The sequence below is a fragment of the Thunnus albacares genome, chromosome 20, assembly GCF_914725855.1.
Source record: "Thunnus albacares chromosome 20, fThuAlb1.1, whole genome shotgun sequence".
NCBI classification, from domain to species: domain Eukaryota; kingdom Metazoa; phylum Chordata; class Actinopteri; order Scombriformes; family Scombridae; genus Thunnus; species Thunnus albacares.
Window position 1 is genome coordinate 11,929,824 of NC_058125.1, and position 23,238 is coordinate 11,953,061.

The following is a 23,238-nucleotide window of genomic DNA, read 5'->3' on the forward strand; positions in this document are numbered from 1 at the left end:
TAACCACATGACATGGGCGCCCTCCTCTGAAACCTCAATCTCAAACTCCACTCTATCTCCCACGACCACGTGGTAGTCATCCATCAGCTTGGTGATGGTCACAGGGGGCTCTGGATGGAGCAGAGAGAGATGTTGAAATTTATTCTCATGCCATAAGGGCTACAAAATAACATTGATTATAACTTTTCTTTGTCAGACTGAGGAAGCACTGCTGCTAAATGGATAAAAAAAAAAGAAGAGATGGTGTACCTTTGACAAACACCTCTGTGAAACTCTTGTCCTCGCCAACCACACATTCATATGCAGCATCATCAGCCAGGTTTGACTTCATGATGGTAAGCGTTCTGACGTTCCCACTTGCCTCCATGATATACCTTGAAAAATATCAGACAGATTACAGGTCAAACCATGACTGTTTTTTGTATAAATGTCTTTCAAATAATCTATCTATATATCTAAGAAAAAAATGATTAAAGAAAAAATTGAAATTTTGTTTAACAGACCCAGTTTATGCATTTCAGTTTTCACCATTTTTATCACATTAAGGCCTTTAAATGTAGAAAATAGAGGTCTTTGTCCTGGGGGTGTATCTGTATTGCTCTACATGAGGCATAAGATGTCTTGGCAGTACGACTTGCTTAGCCCTCTGGGAGGCTCCTTATGACAGCCTAAAAATAAAACGTGTTGATGGCAGCTTCGTTCCAAAGTATGACTTTGTGGCACAGATAATTTTAGCTGGATATTTTTAAAACACTGCCCATCAAGTCCATCTGAGCTTGATGATTAATATGATACAGTCTAATTCTTCTGTCTAATTGCATGAAGCTTAGCGCGGTGAAAAAGGACACTAAAAAAGGTCTGTGTAAACCATTAATAATGCCGTGTGTGTATGTGTATTTGCTTTTATGTGTGTACTTGGCTGAGGGTTTGATCTCCTGGCCGTTCTTCAACCATTTGACCGGGACCATGGGATCAACCACCTCACACGACAGAACAATCTTCTTGCCCTTGTCCACTGAGTAGCAAGAATCGAGCTTCTTCAGGAAAGCTGGTGTTGCAGACAGTAAGGGAAAGATTCAGAATGAATCGATCATGAGATCAGTTTCATGTTGTCCATCTCCTCGCTTGTTTCTCATCACTGGCACTGCTGTCCTTATTCATTTCCTTCATACTTCAAATGCGCATTTACTTCTTCTCCTCCCTTCACATCTCGCTTGACCCAACTTACCCTCGGTATGCTTGGGCTCGACAGTCTTCATCTTTTTCAGACGTTTCAGCATACCCCTCAGGTCAGTGATGCCATACTCAAAGGCGATTTTCTCATACTCGCTCGGATGGGCAGACTTAAGCAATTCCCATACATCTATCTTTTCTTCCTCTTTTACAGGCTTCTTCTTCCTGTCAATCATGGAAAGGGGATATGTATGCAATCGGGACTCGAAAGCCAAAAAGGGGTCTTTAAAAAGAAAAAAATACAGTGTAATTGAGTGCTTGACAATTTTGCAAACCAAATAACACTCAGCTTCTCACTTCTTAGTGGCTTTCAGCAGAGCGCTGAAATCCAGCTCTCCCTCGTCCTCTCCAGCATCCCTGTGTGTGTGGAAACATAAATACAATATACAAAGTATACAGTAACCAAGAACTGGCATATCTTTTTTCTCTTCTGTCATGTGCTGAAGGACACATTCACACACACACAAAAACACTGCACTGGAAAACGTTATATATAGTATCCGTATACATTTTCCCCCTTGTGTATTTTAACACTTGCGCGCACATTACTGAAATGCAAACCCCAATGCACTCACGCTCGCTTGAAGGCAGACAAAATATCTGTCTGCTCCTCCTGGTGTGCAGCTGAAATGAGAGAAGTTGCAGAGAACGCATATTAGGGCTGGGTCAGATCAAAACATCAGCGCATGTGGCAGCCTCGGTATAGGCTAGTGTCCATTTTCACTCACCTTCAACAGCGATCTCAAAGGTGGAGCTGTCACACTTGTCTTTGGAAGTCACCTCGCATCTGTAGCCCCCAGCATCTCCAGGGACCACTTTGATGATCTTCATCTCATAAGTATAGACCTTGGGGTGGGGATAATAATTATTAATCACTTCTTAGTTATCTCTAGTTATGAATAGTTGTGGATCAGATCACACAGTACATACATTTGATGCCTCTGTCTTACACACACCTTAGTATTCCTGTCATATGTTTCTTTGAACTGCATATGTTTCCCAGCCTTGCTGCCAAGGTCCAGCCACTTTCCCTTCAGCCATTTCATGACAGGTTTCCTCACCAGTTTGCTTGAGTCAACCTTGGCTGTGAAAGTGATATCCGTTCCTGCCGTTCACAAACAACAATCAGTATGTTTGTACCATTAACCACAGACCCAAAACATACTGTATGTTTAATCATGCTACGCTGTTTGGATTGCAACAGTTTCCTTTCTGCCTTGAAAATGATTCATCTATGCATCCATTTGTGTGTCTAACCTGCGACAGCGACTATACTATCTGGTGGCTTCTCCACAAAGAGCCCGGTGAGCTCAGTGGACAGCACCTCTGAAAAGGAGGAGAAAGAAGTTAGTGTACTAGTTTACACAACACCACCACTGAAAAATGAAAAAAAGACATACAAGAGCCCATAAATGACAACATCCAGTGTGCAACATACCAAAGTGCAAAGGACAAAGTGAAATGCTTGGACATTTTTATAAACAACACCAAAAATACTGGAATCACACCTGCATACACATGTAACAATTCAACCATGAAACTATAAACCAACAACATTTGGTTCAAAGGACTAAAAAAAAAAAAAAAAAAAAATCACAAGTTAACAGTTTCTGCAAACGTGTACAACATATTGACAAAAAAGCAATTTTGCAGCTCTAGCATTAACTTGTCATAAAAAGTGTTGAATTAAATCTCGTAACCATGTAAAATGAGCATTTTTCAAAAGCTACAGTATATCAGTACTGCATATAAAGTCACAGTACTGCTATGGGCAACAGGACACTTACTGTGCTGTACTTTATGATGTTGTTAATAATGTGTTAGATTGGCCAGATATATTATTTTCTCTTATTCCGTATTCTTATTTGTCAGTAATGCAGCAATGGTCTTTGTCCCAGTCATAACAAATAAAATACCTCTTTTCCATGTTAGATTATTAATTGATTTAATCAAGCAGTAGCTTCAGAAAGGCTAAATAACAACAACATAAGGCTACTATTTCAAAAATCAAAGAATACATTTATTAATAAGAGCACTTAAATAAGACTAGCAGACTAGCACTAGCAGAGCACTCAGTATTTCTTTAATTTATGAACGATTGTCTCTCTCTCCCTCTCTCGTTGACTGTCCCTTCACTTCCCTGTCGTTTCCCTTCTCTATGTGGTTTGCAACAATGGGGGAAAAATGGAATTGAGGCCGAAAGTTCATGTCCATGGTTCTGAAACAATGGCTAAGCAAGAGTCACATGTATCTCGGCCAATAATTTTGTTGTTTTTGCTTTTTTTCTATAGATACATAAACTTAAACAGAGGGTGCAAAAAATACAACTGACCCCTTGTGGCATCAGGTCCAGTATAACAATACAACAACAAAAAACGAAGTCATCTGAACAGTGAAGCACTCCATGCGCTCAAAACACATACAAGGACAAGAGAGTGTTTAATGTATTCAGGCAAAAGGTCCAGTGATATATAATCACTTCAGCAAAGTATCAGTCCCAATTAGAAAGTGGTGCTCCAGAATGTGCTAATGACTGTGCTAAGTATAAAATTTCTACTGTTGTAAGAGCACCTGTTGACCTCCATACGTCCGCACTGTCTACCCATATCAAAGATTTAGCGCCAGAGGTACAAATCTATAAACAATGCACATTTGGAATCAGTTTTATATATTTAAATTAATTAATTGATTAAATTTCAATCTCACTAATTCACAGCCTTAAAGCATATACCAACCAATCAGAAATATAACATATTCAATGATCATGATATTTAACAACACATGGGATGCATACATTGACATTTCATAACATCAAATATGCATGCAGTGGAAAGTCACAGTCCTGCACTGGGCCTTCATCTCGCTCTTACCCTCCTCTTCAGGGTGTTCAGCTGAGAAAAACAAACATCCCCGTTTAACATATGGAAGTATAACAATTTGCTGTTATACTTAACCATAAGTTAGCGTAAACTCGTGAGGTAAAACAAGACCAGTGAACAACAATTACAGAATTATTATTATTAATACACAACACAGTGAAGTGCAATCAACAGAGAATTTGTACTCATGGAGGTAAGATCATGGCTGTTATCAATCAAAACACAAAGTAATCAAATGTGTTGATTACTGCTCTTTTAATCACCAATCTTGAGATAAATTATTATTTGAAATGACCTTGATTACTTCTTTTGGACTGATTTTTCAAAGCTGCTTGTCACATAAGAGGCAATTACTTTAGAGATACCAGAGTTTATCCACCCCAGGCCATCCAAACAAAACATTGAAGTTTGACTTAAAAGACAATTTGTTTATCATCTTTTTGTTCCAAGCATTGACGTGCTGTGTATATAATATTTTGTACCAAAGTTTGTTGCATTTCTCTCTCAAGATACACTAAGACAAATACAACTCTGGGCAAACTGTACTCGCTTATCTGCTCACTTTGCTCTTAGAACATCCAAAGGGTTTCCAAATTTTTAAAAAATTGGCATTAACTTCCTTCATCATTAGCCATACTGGTGAAAACAGTCTACAATTGGCCAAGTGATGATAATCCCCCCCTACACAGACTATGCCCCCATGGGCAAGGCTTTAAACAGGCTTAGTATGATAAGTACTTCCCACATTCCACTCTAATAGACACACTGACGGCTAACTCAGTGTGGTGCAATACTCTCTCTGGAGTCAGGACTGGGGATCAAACAAAAGGTAAACATGGAAATTAAAAATAAAACCAGTGTACCAGCTACTGTGAGCAAAGGAGCAGTTCCCTTCTACACAGTGTGCATATGATTCTTTATAATTAAAGTGATAAGTGTTTGGATAGTATCTCCTAAGTAGCAACTTAAATTCACAAACTACCACCAGAACTCAACTTTTGAATCCTCAAAATGTTTTTTTAATTCTGTGCATTTGCAGGTGCTGCATACACAGTTAAGTTTCTGAAACAAAATTTTTTAATATAATTGGATATGAATGGCCTGGCCTCTAAACTAGGCCTCAGCTGTTTACGATTGAGCCTAATTTGCTAACCGTGCTACCAACAAACCAAATGTCAGAACTTTTACTAGCTTGCTTGTGGACAGAACATGGTGGACAACCGCAAGGTGTCTCTCACAAATAAATGTGGAGAAATTGCACTTGCTGATCCTGATTTCTTCTTTCTCTCTGCCACTGTGCACATCGTCTGGAACATCTGCAGCCAAGTATATCTATATTGCCTCCCTTTTGGCAACCGTTGCCACAGCAGGAGGAGCTTTCTGCGTCCCACATTCAACGATGGGCATTCATGAAAGGCAAGAAAGAGGATGATATACATTCACAAATACTAAGAAGAGATGATCTGAGGGGCAGAAACTTTCGTAGAATCTGCTGCACAGGACTCGTTCCAGTACGACTTTATGAGGGGGATATCCTGGGCAGTAAACCAAACTTAACATTTAATGACCTTACCCTGGCTGTTTCACCCCTCTCATCCCTCAGCAGGTCATATATTTTATGGCGAGTTACAGATCTGCAGCCAACCTCCCCAAGATAGCAGTCTTGTTGTGGGGACACAAAGCAATATGTCATCCCCTCAAGCCTATCATCTATGCCTTGCCACACTAGCCCAAAAAGGAAGCAGCCAGGACGGACACTTTGGCTATCTTCCTGGCCTACCAGGCCGTGTGTTAGTCACCGTTGACCTATTAAGAGCTGAAGAAAGCTACAGACGTCCGCGTAATGTGCACTGCACAGAAGATTCTGAATATCTCAGTTGCTATTACCGCCTCTGATTAACCTCACCCCAATGTCCACGTGAGAAAAAGAAAAGCTTTTTAAAGTCTGCGCTTCCCCCTTAGGCACAGCAAGTACAGGACATTTTCCCATACATCTGAAGGACAGTACAAGGAATTAGCGGCTTTCAGCTCCCTGGAGCACTATCATAACCTTTCTCCACCCAATCTACTCCTAATCAGTCCAGATACAGCAAACACTGAACTCATCACTCTGAGAGTGGTGCCCCTGAAAGACCATGGCAGACAGGACAGCTTTGCAACAGCTCTAGAGTTTCACTTGTAAAACTTGAGCAGTAGTGCAACCCCAAAATTTTTAGATAGTTAACTTATGAATCACACTACACAACGATAGTTCACTTAGAAGAACATCTCTAGGCCTTTGGGCTTCACATAACGGATGAGATGCAGATTTGTAATTTAGAGGCATCGAGTTTGATGACTTCTTGGATTGCTTAAGCCGCAGTTTCCTAATACAGCATAATATTAAGTTTAGGAGCAACTATTAAAGTGTCATCATGTTAGATGACACTTTGCATGTTAGCAGCAGCTGCCATTGTTCAACGATTGACTTTTAAACATGAACCACAGCTGTGTTTCTACTCTCATTGTTTAAATTGCCAGGGGGACAGAAGCAAACAAGAGCTGGTATCATAGTTTGCAGACGTGATGGGCAGAACTCCTCACATGGAGAAACAAAATCTTCGCCAAAAGAGCATAAACAGCATAATTTGTCAGTGAGGTGTCTGGCAGCACCAATGCTTGCCAGTGGTGAATGACACAACAGGTGAACGAGACAAGGACAACATCACAAACTAAATGGCAAATGAGTCAGCTCTTTTTTTTTCTCTTCAACACAGCCAATGATGTGGTGAGTTGAAGGCCTGAGATGTGGCTTATTCTGAGGGCAGCTACTACCGAGTTGCAAGAAGCTGCAAGCTCTGAGAGGGATTTTCATGGGATCTGTAAGATATAAGTGCGGCAAGCAGAGGCTCCCTGCACACTTATATCACATTTTGGATCTTACCAGTAGCTCTGTGGCATATTCCCACAGCAGAGGGGAGACTTTTTTAGTTTTTTAGTTGAGCTTCACTGTGCAAAATGATATATGTGCAGAGTTTGATACTTGAAGGCTGTTTTGAAGGTGGAAAGTTTCTCTGCGCTCTCCGAAAATCTGAGTATAAGGGGTGTACCTACAAGCATGACTTGTGACATCACAACTAGTTTGGAGGCCAATCAGGGTCCAATAGGAAACTTTCCCAGTGTGATGTGTAAATTTGAAGCCTCCAGTACATATACACTGAGAATGGACTTTTCAGTGAAGTAGGAGACATGTTGAGTCCAGTAGTTAAACTTCTGAAATTAAAAAATATTTGCATATTGATAGATTCTGGATTTTTTTAATGAGAGAGAAGGAGTAGATGCCATTTTAAGGATTTAACATGGTAATTCTACCATATCAGACACACATTATTATTCCAAGGAGGGATCTTTAAACATGGTAGCAAATGGGATTTTGGTCTAGCAGCATGATGAACTAAAACTTTAAAACCTTTTGATAAGTGTTACTTTGTCTTTGGTGCAAAAAAGTGTCTCACTAAAGAAGTCCTGCATACAGCTATTAAGTTAGGTTAACTTCCAATTCAAGAAAATTGTCAAAAGCCATTTGAACAATTCCAATTTTTGATACCTCATTGTCAGTCCAAATTGAAGTAGTCAAAAATGATTTCAAATGATAAATAGATCCAGGTTCCACTTAACACTTCATATATTATGTGACATCTTGACCAGCACATAATACCCAACCTATACACAACATATTGTTACAAACACTCAAACAATACTTTTGGAGGGACAAAAGTAAATAGTGTACAGACACGTCAATATAAACGTCGCTCTTCTCTTACCATCCCCATCATCGTCTGAATCTGTTGCAGACAAGGAAGCAAACTTAACTGAAAGAAAGCAGCTTGGAAGCAAATGCTTGATGTTGCATGACTTGACGTACAGTCACGACAGACACCAGTACACAAATAAAAAAACATAAGTATCATGCGCCGTCACATTTCATAACAATCCAATCTACCTGGCATTCAAAAAAATGACATGTGTAGCGCTACTGCATGCTGAAAATGAACAAATACAGTAAGCACATAAAAAGAACATATAAAAATACATACAGTTTCACAGGAGCCAGAACTTAGCATACAGTATATTTAGGTATACAAAAGTAAATCACAAAACAGACCATGTGGCACATATTGTAAAATCAAACCAAGAGTTCACACATAACATATACTGTACAGAAAATGCCTATCAGTTTATTGTCGAAGAAAAACCATAAGGCATTCCAACATGAAATCTGTAATCCTGTTATACATGTCAAAGCAGTCACAGACTAAAGCATTAACATATTATTCAGCATTAATTTGAATAGAGGACATTCATTTTGCATATTAAATAATTTTCATACCCATCAAAAACATGTATTCCAGGGGTTTAACAAAAATACATAAACAAACATTACAGACATCACCTGAGATATATATGACAATTAATACTTAAACATACAAGACTCATGCAGACATTGTCATTTTTCACACAGTGTAGCACATGTATGCACTTGTAGGTGAATACATTTTAGCGATTACATAGACAGACGTATCAAACCAGTACATCCAGTGTACCTCATTCTGCCTTACCTCCTTCTGGGTGTGGTGCATCTACAGAAAATTGATGAAAATTAGCTTCTGTAATTATTCACTATTTTTAGCCATAATTGAAGAAGCTGAGAGGGAAGTCAGTAAAAGTAGTGTGTATTATTCCCTGACACTAAGAGGTGCCTACCAATTTCCGCTGGGTGGGGTTCGGCTGAGAAAATAAAAAAAAAATCATGGATAAGTGATTGAAAACAAAGATATGATGAGACCTAGACAACATTACACTTGGAATATAACAAAGACAAAACATCTCCGGATAAACTCAACCATAAAACATCAACAAAGAACACTTGCAAATATTCTTGCACATTTCACATGCCCGCATAGAAATGTAACCCCAAGTCATTGTGAGAAAATGTGCTCACAGATGTGGAAAATGCATCTAGTTGCAGTCAGTCAGTGTATATTAAAAATCCACACAGATGCCTCATCTTATCTGGTTCACACAGATCATTTCTGGACAGTCCATAAGTATACATGCTAAAAATTCAAAATCAACATAATATCCCTTCAACAACAACAACAGAGAAGAAACAAGAACATTCATTCCCAGTAACAACAAAACAAAAACTGATTCACATGATGCTGTCATATACAGAGAGTTTCACTTCACTGATTTATGCCATTAGATCGTCCCAATACAATGAGGCAATAAAGTCACTCTAGTTGTAGTTTCAGCTAATATAAGTGATGCATGCTGTAGGCTAAGAAATGCAAACACGCTGAATCAAAGTGGCATAGTAATTGCATTATCCCCCTCAGCAGCGTCATGTTGTCTCATATGAAGCGATTGACTCTTCTTGACTCTGCAATTGCTCAACTTATTATCTATACCAAAACCACTTGTTCTGTATTATTCAGATAATTACCCTGAGTGATTAGTTCAAATGCATTTTTTCAGTTCAACTCAAACCCATTCAATCTCACATATTAACACCTTGTGAGGGATCAAGCAATCCAAATCAGTCAAAGTCACAAAAAAAAAAGAAAAGAAAAGAAAAATGTCATTGTCCCTCACCATCTTCAGAAGGCTCCTCTGGGGCTAAAATTAGTGGATTTTCGTTAGACATAGCCAATAAAAAGCAATACCATAGTAGCCCAAATGGGAAATATATATTAAAGAACTGAAAATGAAAATGTCATAGTCCCTCACCCTCTTCAGTTGGCTCCTCTGGGGCTAAAATTAGTGGATTTTTGTTAGACACAGCCAATGAAAAGCAAAATCATAGTAGCCTCAATGGGAAACATACATTAAAGACGCTTCATCAGCTTAGAAAATACATTGCATTAGTGTGTAACACTAAAAACCCAGTCCAGTATTACATGACCACAGTCACATATGGCTTGACAACATTTCTTTCATCGCACTGTCTGTCTGCTGTTACATACTGTAATTTGAGGGTAATTGAGCTTCAGTAATCTGATAATTCACAGTATGATATATTCTGAGTGAAAAGGCCCAGGGGTAAAATATAGAACATATACAGTAGCATGCTGCTATATTATGAATAAAATAAAGATGATACAAAATCAGGATAGTTAATGAAGACTTGGTATGTGCAGATAACTCCCTCAGAGGCCAGAGCCTGCGTCTGCTTGACACAGGCAGTTGACAGGATATGCGAGCAAAAGTGAAAATGTGAGAGCTATAATCAAGACACTGTGTGATAATGTGAGGCACACAAAAAGGTCAGTAGGCAAATGCTGTGGTGCAGCTGACTTACCCTCCCCCTGTGGTTTCTCTGAGAAATAGAAAGAGAACAGAAAGACAATTAGAAACATGCATCACATGCAGTATTTGACAGAACTGTAAAAGGAATTTGGGGTCCCTTTTAATGATTTCAACAGATGTTGGATCTTGAACCATATTTTCTTTTTTGATTGCATGCGTTATGGCATTTAAGTGAATGTTTATCTGAAACTGATTGCTTTATATAAAATGGTCATTTCAGGAATGTGAAAAGTATATCTGATTTCATGGGGAAGCCGGTAATCCCGGCCGTAAATCTGAAATATTACCTTTCAGGTAAGAGGATCCATTATATAAAATGGCTGCCTTTGAAATTTCTAGGAAGCTGCATAACATTTGGCACAAATCCTTGAAACTGATATCTTGACCCACACTTAAGTGACTTGAGGATTATTTTGTCACCTGCTTATTTATAAATTTACCATCTTTACTGATTGTAAAGAAAGGCATGTTTTGGTCCAGTTGGAGCTTTAGAGGATGACAGACAGTTAGAGTGTGGAGCACTGTGGGTGTAGTGTAGGCCTAAATCTGGTAAAAGAAAATTTGCAACTGAAATAGAGACATACACCCAACTCCCAGAGTGTCTATCTGGGGGTCACTGCAGTAGCTGGTAAAGGTCAGGGACGGTGTCTTATATCCTCCCTGAAGCCCTGCCACGTTCTCTTAAGTTGCACACAGTTTCCTTGAATAGTCAGATCAACCTGACCATGTATGCTTCACTGCTCACTTAGGTCCTGTTATTAATTTTTTGCTAAAATAGATGTCATGCAATTGTATTTATTTGGCTGTGACAAAAAAAGGATTATCCAAATCTTCATATCTTTTATTTCTTATGCGCACTAGTCTCAAATTGTTTTACTGTTTACATTTTTTATTTGTTATTATCAGCTCGTCAGTCTTCGAATTTGACTAACCTGTACAAAACGTGGTATACAAATAAAATTTGATTGTATGTATTTAATTTCTTTATCTGTTCAGATACAGATACAGATACAGATACAGATACAGATACAGAAACCAGAATGGGTTCATCTGGATCCTCATGCAAACAGTTAATATAATAATAGCATTGTGTTTAATTTTATAGCTGCATTTATCCCACCTGGCTTCTTACATAACAGTTAGAATATGTCTCTCAGCTCTAAGTAGTAAAAGCCTCAGAGTTACAAACCTTCTCAGGGCAAAATGAGAAAGTTTGCAGACTTTACAAAGCCGAATGCTACTTACTACACAAACTAAGACTCTGATATAAGTACCTCGTACACCCTGTGCGAGGATTTAACACCTGCATTGAGCATAAATCTACATCAGCATCTGCTAAGTCAATACACTTGGGGTGAGAGTCTTGATCATCTTCAACAAGTTTGTGATAAAGCAGGGTAATGAACTTCTGAACAGCTGTTCCTCACAGTTTAAATGTTCCCCGCAGAGACTGTCAGTGGTTTCACATTTGGGCAATGTTATCAGAGCTGCAGTAGAGGTATAATTAGTATGATTTTACAAGGTATGCTTGTTGGGTGTAATTGTATAAATAAAAAGAATAGTTATTCAGAAATGTTCTTTTTCTTTTCTTTTCTTCCTTATGTTTGCTTCTTTTATTTCCCTCCTCGTTTAGTTATGTAAGTAGTAATACACACTGTGCAACTTTGTCCTCACTTACCTTAAGTTTATCTCTGGAAGTCTAAAGTTTTGAATATATGTTGTTGTTTGTACTGTGTTGGTCATGGTCAATTTAGGTACTGCAGGTTCTCACCTCACTGTTTACCTCTCCATGTTTACCACTGACAGCTTGATTTATTGTGTGTGTGTGTGTGTAATGACCCAGACATTAAGACAGTTGAGTGACCTGACCTTTTCAAACATCTGATGATCTCTGGGTGACCCTAGACAACATCAAACAAAGTTTATGACGATATCTCAGCAACACATATTTTAATGCATGTTGGTTTGGATGTGCTTTATGCACGTATATAAATGTCACTTATATACTTCTATCAGGTTACACATAGTTGTTTGCAGGTTTTTATCACTGCGTACAACACAGGACAAAACAAAGCAAGTTGAGGGTGTAAAATTTTTTTAAATGATAATTGACTGGATGGATATAGAAACTTCTCAGGGGACAAATTATGTTAGCTTACAGGAGATAAAACAGCCCATTTCAGACAGAGGCTGAACTGAGGGGCTGCATTAAGAGCCAGTATAAGATAAATAAGGAGGGTTTTTTTTACCTGTAAAGCCCCAGATTTAATATATAGACCTGTAAATGTGCATATGTCCCATTTAAAGGTTTAATGTTTACTTGCTGGTATAAATTGATGAGATTTTCAGAGATATTAATTAAAACATAATATTTATGGGCAATATTGTCTCTGTTTTTAATAAAGACAATGTTATGCTCACTTGTGGGCTATTTCTTGCATGGAACAAAGTACAGCTCTAACACAGTAATTTGGCCAAGGCTACATCCTTGTAAAATGTGTAATATCTCAGAAAATAATGCTTATTTTAAATTATCATCTCAACCATCTTAAAATCTATTTAATGACAACAGAAAGCTGCAGAGAAGCTCGTATTTAGTGCAGCATGTAAGATGAGAAAACAGGACACTTTGTCTTTATGTATTTATATCATTTAAATTATATGATTTTTTAAATCTCATTAAATTAAAGTATTTTCACACACATAGTTAATAGGTAAGAATCCCAGGTGGAAAACTAACATTTTATGTGTTTCTTACTCAATCTTGATCCAAAAAGATTATTATTATTTAAATTATTATTATTTAAAAAGCATTAAAAGACCTGTCAATCATTTTGGGAGTGACAGCAGGTTCCTATGCTGTGTTGCTGTTATTCCATTGTGCTTTTCTGTATTCAATTTGATCACAGATTGCACCTTTAAAAGTTCATGTGATTAAGAAGATACTGTTGATCCTCCAATAGAAGATCAATCATTTCGGTATTTCATGTCATGGTTTTTTAGTATACTGACGAAGATAAACAGCAAGGGGGACTGGCAGAACTTCACAGAGCAGTTTCAGTTAGACTTCCCCTTATAGTGTTTCATCAAGTCACAAAGATGAAAGGAATTATGATCGTGAATCATACCATCGCTTCCAACCACTGACTACTAAACTGTCATGCGATTGATTGAATACATATGAGCTACATCACATTCAGGAGGGAGCGTCAGGCCTGCTGACCAAGAGGGAACTTTCTGGATGAAAGTGACAGATTGTATAATGATTTATCTCAGTTGGGGCTGCAATAGAGGTTACAGCAAAACCTGATACGCCAGGGTGTGTGAAACTCTATGAACTTATGAGGAGGAAAAAACAAAGTGGAAAAGGTCAGGGAGTATTTTTAGCTGTTTGCTGGGGGCAGGAGCTGGCCGCTAAGTGAAGCACCAGAGAAAATGTTTCAGCCAGTGGTGGAAAGTAACGAAGTACATTTACTCAAGTACTGTGCTTAAGTACAATTTTGAGGTACTTGTATTTTACTGGAGTATTTAAATTATATGCTACTTTATACTTCCACTCCACTACATTTCAGAGAGAAATATTGTACTTTCTACTCCACTACATTTATTTGACAGCTTTAGTTATTTTTCAGATGAAGATTTGACACAATGGATAATATAACAAGCTTTTAAAATACAACACACTGTTAAAGATGAAACCAGTGGTTTCAGACTTTCTGGCTTTTGATGTCTTACAAAAAGCAATGTGTAGTTGGGGTCACATTTCAGATGTCTATGAGTTGTTTACAGCTCCACCAAATAGTGATTTTTCCTTTAAACTTCTCACATGGTTTCATTTCAATTAATGTTCAAATGATCCAATATTTCACCAAAAATCAAAGATTAGAGAAAAAGTCCAAAAACTGAAAACAGATTTGTGTATCAGAACTTTGTTTTTTCTTCTTTCCTCTTCCATCAATCATCTCATGACCCCTCAGATTTATCTGTTGACCTTTTAAGCTAGCTAACTGTATATCAAGTCGTTCAAACTAGCTCCACCTCCAGCAGCTACAACAGTAACACGCTGCTTACACAGTGATGCTTCAGTATTAATAATCTAATGATGTCATGTATAATAATATATCAGTCAGAGGGACCAAACCACTACTTTTACTACCATACTTTAACTACATCAAGCTGATAATACTTGTGTACTTTTACTTAAGTAGGATTTTTCATGCAGGACTTTTATTTGTAATGGAGTATTTTTACATTGCTATATTGATACTTTTACTTAAGTAAAGGATCTGAGTAATTCTTCCACCACTGACTGGTTTCAGCTCATCTTGCATGTAAAAACTGAATTGCATAAGCGGTGTTATAGTATAAGTCAGGGGCTGAAACATGGTCCTCTCTCACAGTATTGCATAGGACATATTAGTCATTCAGCTGTTCAGATTTTTTGTATTCGAATATCACAATTAGTATTTTTATGAAAAATCTTAAGGTATAAATTAAACAGCAGTTGGATATTTGATCCCCAAAACTTTGAAGCTGAGTTTGACTTTGATTGACAGAGCAGTGGTGGGTGTTGCAGACATACTGTAAGCAAAGTGGAATTGTATCCACATTGCATGGATAAATTCTGTTGCTGTATATGGTGAATAAAAATAGAGCCTGGTTGTGTTGCTGGGCTAAAAATAAAAAGGGCTTAGATCAAGATAGGCAGGTACAGATAAAAATAATTAAAATAGGAGAAATGTGCTAACAAGTCCAGCAAATCCCATTACATTCACTATCACTGCCCAGTGTAGAAATTACATAGAGGTCCGAAGGTCCGAAAGGCTCAACACTCTTCCCACAATCTTGGCCAATAAAACTCAAGTCCTCTAACAGACTCATCCTCTGTGACAGTCTCTTATCTTAGCTTTCTGTCAGTTCAGTGATTTAGAACCACATCAGGTCAAAGTGGAGGACAGATGGCTCACCAGAGGTGAAGGACAGTAGACAAGTATTTATGAGAGGGGGGCATTCATCTGAAGATGCCAAGTATAACATTTTATAGGCGGAAAATGTATTTTAAAGACTACCGTTTTTGTCTTAAAAAGGAAAATACAAATATCTTTAAATTTACAAAAAATACTATGAAGCTTCTCCCAGTGTTTTCTGTTTTATTACCAATATAGTGAATTCTACATTTCTATTAGAATACAGATTTAATTGTATTTGATATTTGATTGATAGATTGTAATTGTTTACATTCAGAAGGACACTTTCATGTGGAAAATTCAGGAAAAATAAAGAATGTGAATGATTTAAACCAAAATAACACAATAAAACATTAAAAGTGACTACGCTATTCTTTTTTTAAACTACTGTAAAGAACAGGAAGTCAGTTAGTTACAGTAGTGAGCATGAAACAGAAGCCGGCCTTCCATACAGCACACACCTATAGTATAGTACACATATAGCCGACAGCATGATTTACCTACGAATCTGCTGTAGTTACTTTGCTGCAACTGTTTCTGAACGCTTCCCAGTTGAGTCAATAAGATGACACTCTCTGGGCTGATGTCATTAACATACTGACCCCAGATGAGGTCATAGCAGCTGGCTATGTGCTTATTTACGGCCTTTCAAATCATCTTTATGGACAGATAACAGTGGGGAGGCAAAGAGGAAAAAAGCTTGTCTTCATGAGATGCCAAATCTGGTTAGCAACTGTAATTTCAGCAACATTAATTATGAGTCAGCATGAGCATGGGCCAAGAATGAACAGCCTTATCAGAAATATGTGTTAACATTTATTGGGATCATATTTTAAAGTATTTATTCTTATTAAAGATTCTGATAATGGTTATTTTTATACCAACAGTGGTAAAAAAAAAAATTATATCACTGCATTATTGCATTTTGTTTTGTATGTTCCAACTTTTTTAACACTGTAACTATAAATATTACTTCTGCTCCTTAATGAGGAAGAAGTGAAGCTGTCATCAGAATAAAACTGAACACATGCATTTCAGTTACAGGGATCGATGAAGTCACCTGATAAATTTTGTAGTCCTCAGTTGAAAACACCTTTGCAGTTAACAACTACTGTGGGTCACACGGGGTTTATCTTGTGACTCTGACTCATTACTGCTCTCCAAGACTGAACATTAAACCAATCCACTTTCATATCTGCCAGATTTTATCATCTGTTTTGTATCTTATGCCATAACAGCAGGCATCACACAATTTCCCATCTCATCTCCTCTTCAAAACCATATTTAATTATAATTGTAATTAAACCATTTCTTAAATCATCAGTCTTTCCTTATCATATATTACATAACAAATTAATCTTAGTCATATACCAAAATATAATAATCACCCACAAAATCAGGCTACCCAATTCAAGCATCAACATTGCCACTGAAACTCCAGACTAATTTCAATGAATTATTCTTTCACAGAAAAGTATATGCATACCTGCAGGGACTGGCTCAGGCATGGTTATTCCTGTTTCTTCTCTTTGCTGCTGGAAGACTGAGGGCTCGTGGTGCTTATTCCTTTTATTTCTCCCCCTCTCTCTGTTATTCAAAGCTCTCCTGGCACTCAAGTCACCCACACCCTCCAGTGAGCGAGGAGCACAGGAGAGACTGACGACACCCTTGAGGAGTTCAAGAAGAGAGGCACCAAGAGTGAGAGCGTGATAAGGTGGAGAGACAAGAGGGTGATGTGGTGAGATTTATGATGAGATTAATGGACTGACTAAACCTGTTGAGCTCTACTGCTTGGTGGAGAAATACAGAATACACTGAGAGGACCAACAACTGTCCTGATTCTTGACACTGTATCCAGCTCAAACTAATCTTTTGCTCATCACCTCCAACACTCACGTTAAGAGCAGGATCAACAAGTATTTGCACATAGCATACTGTACATGCATATAACTTTTGTGGTTTCTTTTAGTAAACTTCACTTGATACAACAGATGCACTATGGTGACTGTAGAGGTGAATCCTAGAAATGAAGACACAAACAACAAAATATTTAAAGTTCATTTTCTGTTGTTAATATTTGAACACATCTGACATCATGTGATCTACTTTATCTGTTTATTAGACAGAAACAAACATTTCATATTATTTGCATCCATTATTTTACTGAGGAATCTGTTAAACTGATGGCGCATAGCATGATGTAACTAAGCATGATTCCATACAATGTTACATTTATTCAAAGAGTACAGATGATGATTATACTTATTGGCAGTGGTGCATTTGTCAATACAAGAGTGTAAAAATCCTGCTTTCAAAATGTTATTTAAGTAAATGTACAGAAGTATTATCAGCAAAATGTATTTAAAATACCAAACGTAAGTGTATTTGTTTGGTGGACATTCTGTACAGTATGGCCCTTGTGATTGTTATGTTGTTATATATTATACTATTGCATTATGTTATTGATCCATTCATGTTGAAGTAGCATTTTACTGTTGTAGCTGGTCAAGCAGAAACTAATTTTGACCACATTATATACTTTTCGGGTAGTTGAATCTGTTACAATGTCTCCTATTTTATAAGCTGATCATGTGTTTTGCATGTAAATTGTTAATCAGCAAAGGAACTAGATGTCAAGCAGCTGTAGTGAAGTAACAAAAAGAAAGCTCTCAAGTGAAATGTATTTAGTTACATTCCACCGCTGCTTCGTTTCCCCAAATGGTCCCCTTGATGAACTTGAACTTGAAGCTTCTAAGTTCCTATTTGTAGCATAAAGACGTCGAGAGCCAGACTTAGCTGGCCACAGCCAGTAACAGTGAGCTTTTATAATCTTTCCCCATGCAGCAGTTCTTGCCGCCCATTCGCTGGCATGTCACGGTCAAGATTCAAGTCCTAGGCATGTCTTCATTACTTGTCGTCATCTCAGCCTTCATTCATCAGAAATGCATGCATCTACTGCCAGAGCCACTGTGGAGACAAGTCTCCTGCTGCTGGGGTCAAAGTGTAAATCTGTGAAAGGTGCCAAACATGCCAGTCTACAGAGACCACCAGTTGGTTGTATCTATAGTCGAAGTGGTTGGAATGTCGCTAAGAAGAAGGATGTTGACTTATTATAATCATGCAGTAGGAACATCACAGGTCATTTCACACCTTCAGGCCAGCCATTAGTAATCTACTATGCTAGTGCCATAGACACAAGAATATATTGTAAAACACCAAAGAACTAGTTGCCTTTTTTGGAAATTACGCTTATTTACTTACTTGCTGAGAATGAGAAAATTGATATCACACCATGATGGAGCAAGAGGCAAGCAGTGATTAGCTTAGCTTAGCATAAATGCTCACAGACAGAAACGTAAAAATGACAAGGACATATACAGCGTGTTAATTAGTAAGCTTCAGAAGTGTTGTAGGCATATTTTTGAACATTGGACACAGCAAGGCTATCTGTTTCCCCTTGCCTTCAGTCTGTATGCTAAGCTAAGCTAATTGCCTCCTGGCTAGGGAGCCTTGGCATAGCAAGGTGTGACGTCCCCCATTGGTTTGCATTTCAGACAGTTTAAAACCCAGAGTTGCAGCATATGACTGGTGTCATCTTTTCAGTTTGGAGCCAGGACCTTCCAAATAAGGAATGCGGCGTGTTGCCTTTGGCACTCTGGAAACACGCCCCACTACCGCGAACTGGAGCGAACATTAGCTTACTGGGAATACCAAGCAGCGCACACTTGGGCTAACATACTAAGTTTGGTACTTGAACTAAATTGTGTTAACAGAGTAGGTATCGCAATCAAGTAACATTAAATTTACCGAAATATTGAGCCAATAATCCCAGAGCCACGGAGAGCAGCAGGCGAGCAAACTGTTAATCATAGCTGTCAATCAATGCCCACATGGCAGACACTAAAGCCTATAAGTCTTCAAATCTTATCAATGAAGAAATACTTTCCAAAACAACCACCACTTACGAAAGGATTATTGAATGGGAGTCAGTTGGAGCCAGGGATTTTTTGAAGCCAACATCTAGCAGCTATCTATGGCATTGCACTTTAAAGTACTTTCACATTGCCTTCAGCCTCAAGCCATGGTTGTTCCCACTTGATACAGTGAAAAGAATGTTACTGATCGCCTTTTCTCACTCTCAGCAAGAAGGCAAATAAAAGTATTTCCCAAAATGTCGAACAGTTCCTTTCATGCGTTGCTGTCCATGACAAAGTTTTTCCCAGATCTAGAATAAAACCTTCTGAAACACTACTGCAGTTATAGTTGAGTGCACAGTGAAAGGGACAATGCAGTGAAGTGATAAACAATAAAATACATAAATCACATGTAGACAGACACAAATTTAATGCCTCTGGTTCAGAAAATGGAATCACTTGAAGGTTTAGAGCATGGTAAAGAGAGGAAGTGTGTGTGTGCATGCATGCATGGCATGATGTGTGTGTAGGCATAGAAAGAGAGACAGATGGGGAAGGGCAGAGTGAATATTAAGTTTCTCAGCGAATACTTTGAGTAGTTTAGCTGCAGAAAAAAATATTTTAAATGGTTGTGAAATGAAGATTCATTGGCAACATGAAAATAACTCTTCCCCAGTCAGCATCCTGTGTATCTAATGTGATTAGTCAGTGATTAGTCCAGAATGTGGGAAGACACGGTTTAATGGAGTATACGCTTGTACACATTTAAATTGAATTTAACTTAAAATGTTCTTTGCATGGAAGGGAATCTAACTGTAGTATTTTCAAAAGGAATGCTAAAATGACCATTTTAGGCCTGTATAATCTTTATTTATAGAGCACTTTTCAAAATCCATGTTATAAAGCGCTTCACAAAGTCAGCAACATAAAACAGACAAGTCATAAAACCATCCGATTTTAAAAAGAACATAAAAACAACTTGGTGTATAAAAAACAATTTAGTGTATGAAAAAGCAAGAATAGAAAAACATTTTTTAAAGGAAATAAAAGACAGTTCAAAGAAAATTAAATCTCAAGGAAAATCAGGAAAGGCTCTCCAATAAAAGTGTGTTTTAAGAAGGGACTTACAATAAAAGAGATCACTGACTCAGCAGACCTGATTTCCTCAGGCAGATTGTTCCAGAGCCTCAGGGCCCTGACTGCAAACGCTCTGTCCCCTTTAGTTTTTTGTTTTCTGGAACAGACAAAAGACCTCTGCCCATGGATCTCAAAGTACGTACTGGCGCGTACAGTACTAAGAGCCTTGAAAGTAATCAGTTAGATCTTAAAGTCTAAAATAGACTCGGAGCCAGTGTAAAGAGGTTTAAACAAGAGTGATGTGATCACGTCTCTCAGTTCTGGTTAAAAGCCTGGCAGCTGAGTTCGTGGCAGTCTGGAGTCAATCAATAGATTTATGGTTCAGGCAAGTAAAAAGGCTGTTGCAATAATTCAAGTGTGATGAGATGAAGGCTTGTAAAATGGTCTTTTTGTCTTTAAAAGTTAAAATAGATCATAATTTTGAAATATGATAAACGCATGATTGCACAAGCTTTGTGGTGTGCTGCTCAAAACTTAAATTACTTACAAACCAGATGCCAAGATTCCTTGCAACAGGCTTAATATGATCTAATAGGGATCCAGCAGATGGCAGACTTTGTTTTGACATGTGCTGGGACCCAATGACAAGGATCTCTGTTTTGTTTGAGTTCAGCTGAAGGAAACTTTTTGACATCCAGTTTTTGATATCACAAAGGCAGTCGTTAAGTGAACTCAGCACTCCAGGGTCTGTGGATCTAACGGGCAGGTACATCTGCATATCATCAGCATAACAATGAAAAGAGACACTATCTCTATGAATAATGTGCCCAAGGGGAAGCATGTATAAGGAAAATAAAACTGGTCCCAAAACTGACCCCTGAGGCACACCATACTCAACAGAATAAGATGAATATAATAATATTAAATGATATAAATAGTTGTCCACAGAGACAAAGAACCTCCTATTCGACAGGTAAGATGAAAACCATTTTAAAGCTGTACCAGATATCCTCACCCAGTGCCTCAGTCTGTCTAACAGGATGCTGTGATCAATCATGTCAAAGGCTGCACTAAGGTCCAGGAGCACAAGGACTGAACACATGCCATCATCAGCAGCCATTAAAAGGTTGTTGGTAACCTTGAGCAGGGCAGTCTCAGTGCTGTGACACTTCCAGAAACCAGATTGAAACTAAAATTTTTGACATAAAAAGGTAACTTTGAAATTGGTCTATAGTTTTGAAGGGAGGGAGGGATCCAGCCCAGTTTTTTTCCCCGACAGTGGGTGCAGACAGTTGGAAGCAGTTTTAAAATAATCAGGGACACAACCATTAGAGAAGGAAAGGAAAAGGAGAAGGTGGCAAATATACAGTATACATACTGCATTGGGATCTTGGTGATGCTTCACTTACATTGCTTCTCATTAGTCTTGTTAAGTTTTCTTCACTTTCTTACCATAAATCTTTCCTTTCACATTTTTTTGAGTTTGATCAAGACACTGTAGGCTGTTTTGTGGATGTTTTAAGTGACAGATGTTGGTGCTCTGGGTCACTCTTTTCATCTGCTCTCTGCTGGGTTGTATATAATTCCCCACTCCTTTACCATCCATATTCATGGCTGCTGTTGCCAATATTAAGACAGACATTTTATCAAGTTTGCAGATGATCTTGAATTTTCATATTCTCTTCCAGAAGGAGACTTGGCCATGGTTTTTGTGACTTTGTGTCATGGTGCAATAAATTTTACAGCCTGCTTCCAAATCCACTCTACAGTCTGATAAGGGAATTGAATTGGAGGGCAACTATAAATATGTGGGGACTTTTGCTAAAACTTCAGAGACAGTCACAGTGTAGTAGTTTCTGCTTTCCCAACAGAAAATAAAATCTTTTAACATCTGCTAAAACTTTGACCTTGTTTTACCAGATTTTATTGCCTTAGCTGTGCATATTGCACTTGTCGTAGGGAGCTTTGTGAGCAACCCAAGTATGATTACTGGTCTGAGTCACACACAAATAACTGAAATCTGTAAGGGTCATGTGTTGAAAGACGAACATCTTTTTGACTTACGGAGGAACTGATACTCTCTGGATAAGCTTCAGGGCTGAAGGACCAGTATCAATTATTCCTTCTGCAATTAGAAGGCTTAATTTAAATATAAAATTTAGCAGCAGTGTTTGTCCATCTACTGCAACAGCTTGTCACTTTGCATTAAAGACCGACCAATTATTTCACTGTCTGGTGAGCAATATAGGTATATCAGGTTGATTTGTATATTAATGTCTATTGCTTTTATAATGTTTTTTTTCTGTGCTTCAAGTCTGGTTTTATTTTTTGTTTTATTGTGTGGTGTCACTTAAATGCTTTAGAGAGAAATTCCACCTCATTAATTTAAGATTTTCTAATTGCACTTTTGTGTTTATAATTGATACAGATATCTTTACAACATCAGACCAGTCAGTCAGTCATCTGGAGCATGTGAGTGTTATAAAGATTTAAAAAAGCACTCAATTTTTTATCTTCATTTAAATGTAATTCCAGTTTTCAATTAACTTACCATTTTTTGTCAAGCCTGTGCATCAAGATTTAAATAAAGACAATTATTTGTATATTTTTTTAAGATGAGAAAAAATAAAAGTTTTAAAGAAGTGTAATTGTGATCAATTTTGTTCTGATGTGCCATATATTCTAATATCAAAGAAAATACTACAATCAATTCCATTATTCACACATAATGTCAAAGAAATTCAAGGTTGAAATAAGCAAACAAAGTTACTGCAGTCCCCAAGTCATCCTTACCTAATATATGATGCCATGGCACCATCT

General features: G+C 37.8%; 1 protein-coding gene across 4 annotated transcripts in view; it reads right to left on the minus strand.

Moving 5' to 3' along the window:
- The window catches only part of mybpc2b (myosin binding protein Cb), a 30,699-nt gene extending 10,044 nt beyond the window's left edge, over positions 1 to 20,655 (minus strand). The window contains exons 1-16 of one of the 4 annotated variants that reach the window (XM_044337270.1): positions 20,470 to 20,655; positions 16,914 to 17,094; positions 10,453 to 10,470; positions 9,882 to 9,905; positions 9,747 to 9,770; positions 8,856 to 8,879; positions 8,711 to 8,731; positions 2,491 to 2,559; positions 2,190 to 2,338; positions 1,962 to 2,079; positions 1,809 to 1,857; positions 1,531 to 1,590; positions 1,229 to 1,398; positions 916 to 1,048; positions 250 to 374; positions 5 to 110 (exon numbers count right to left, since the gene is read on the minus strand). In XM_044337270.1, the coding sequence (XP_044193205.1) occupies positions 5 to 110; positions 250 to 374; positions 916 to 1,048; positions 1,229 to 1,398; positions 1,531 to 1,590; positions 1,809 to 1,857; positions 1,962 to 2,079; positions 2,190 to 2,338; positions 2,491 to 2,559; positions 8,711 to 8,731; positions 8,856 to 8,879; positions 9,747 to 9,770; positions 9,882 to 9,905; positions 10,453 to 10,470; positions 16,914 to 16,935 (1,112 nt within the window). In that variant the 5' untranslated portion in view covers positions 16,936 to 17,094; positions 20,470 to 20,655. Of the gene's footprint in view, positions 1 to 4; positions 111 to 249; positions 375 to 915; positions 1,049 to 1,228; positions 1,399 to 1,530; positions 1,591 to 1,808; positions 1,858 to 1,961; positions 2,080 to 2,189; positions 2,339 to 2,490; positions 2,560 to 8,710; positions 8,732 to 8,855; positions 8,880 to 9,746; positions 9,771 to 9,881; positions 9,906 to 10,452; positions 10,471 to 16,913; positions 17,121 to 17,201; positions 17,267 to 20,469 lie in introns of those variants that run through there. The other 3 variants (XM_044337266.1, XM_044337267.1, XM_044337268.1) reach the window with 3 other exon arrangements.
- Positions 20,656 to 23,238: the final 2,583 nt, after the last annotated feature.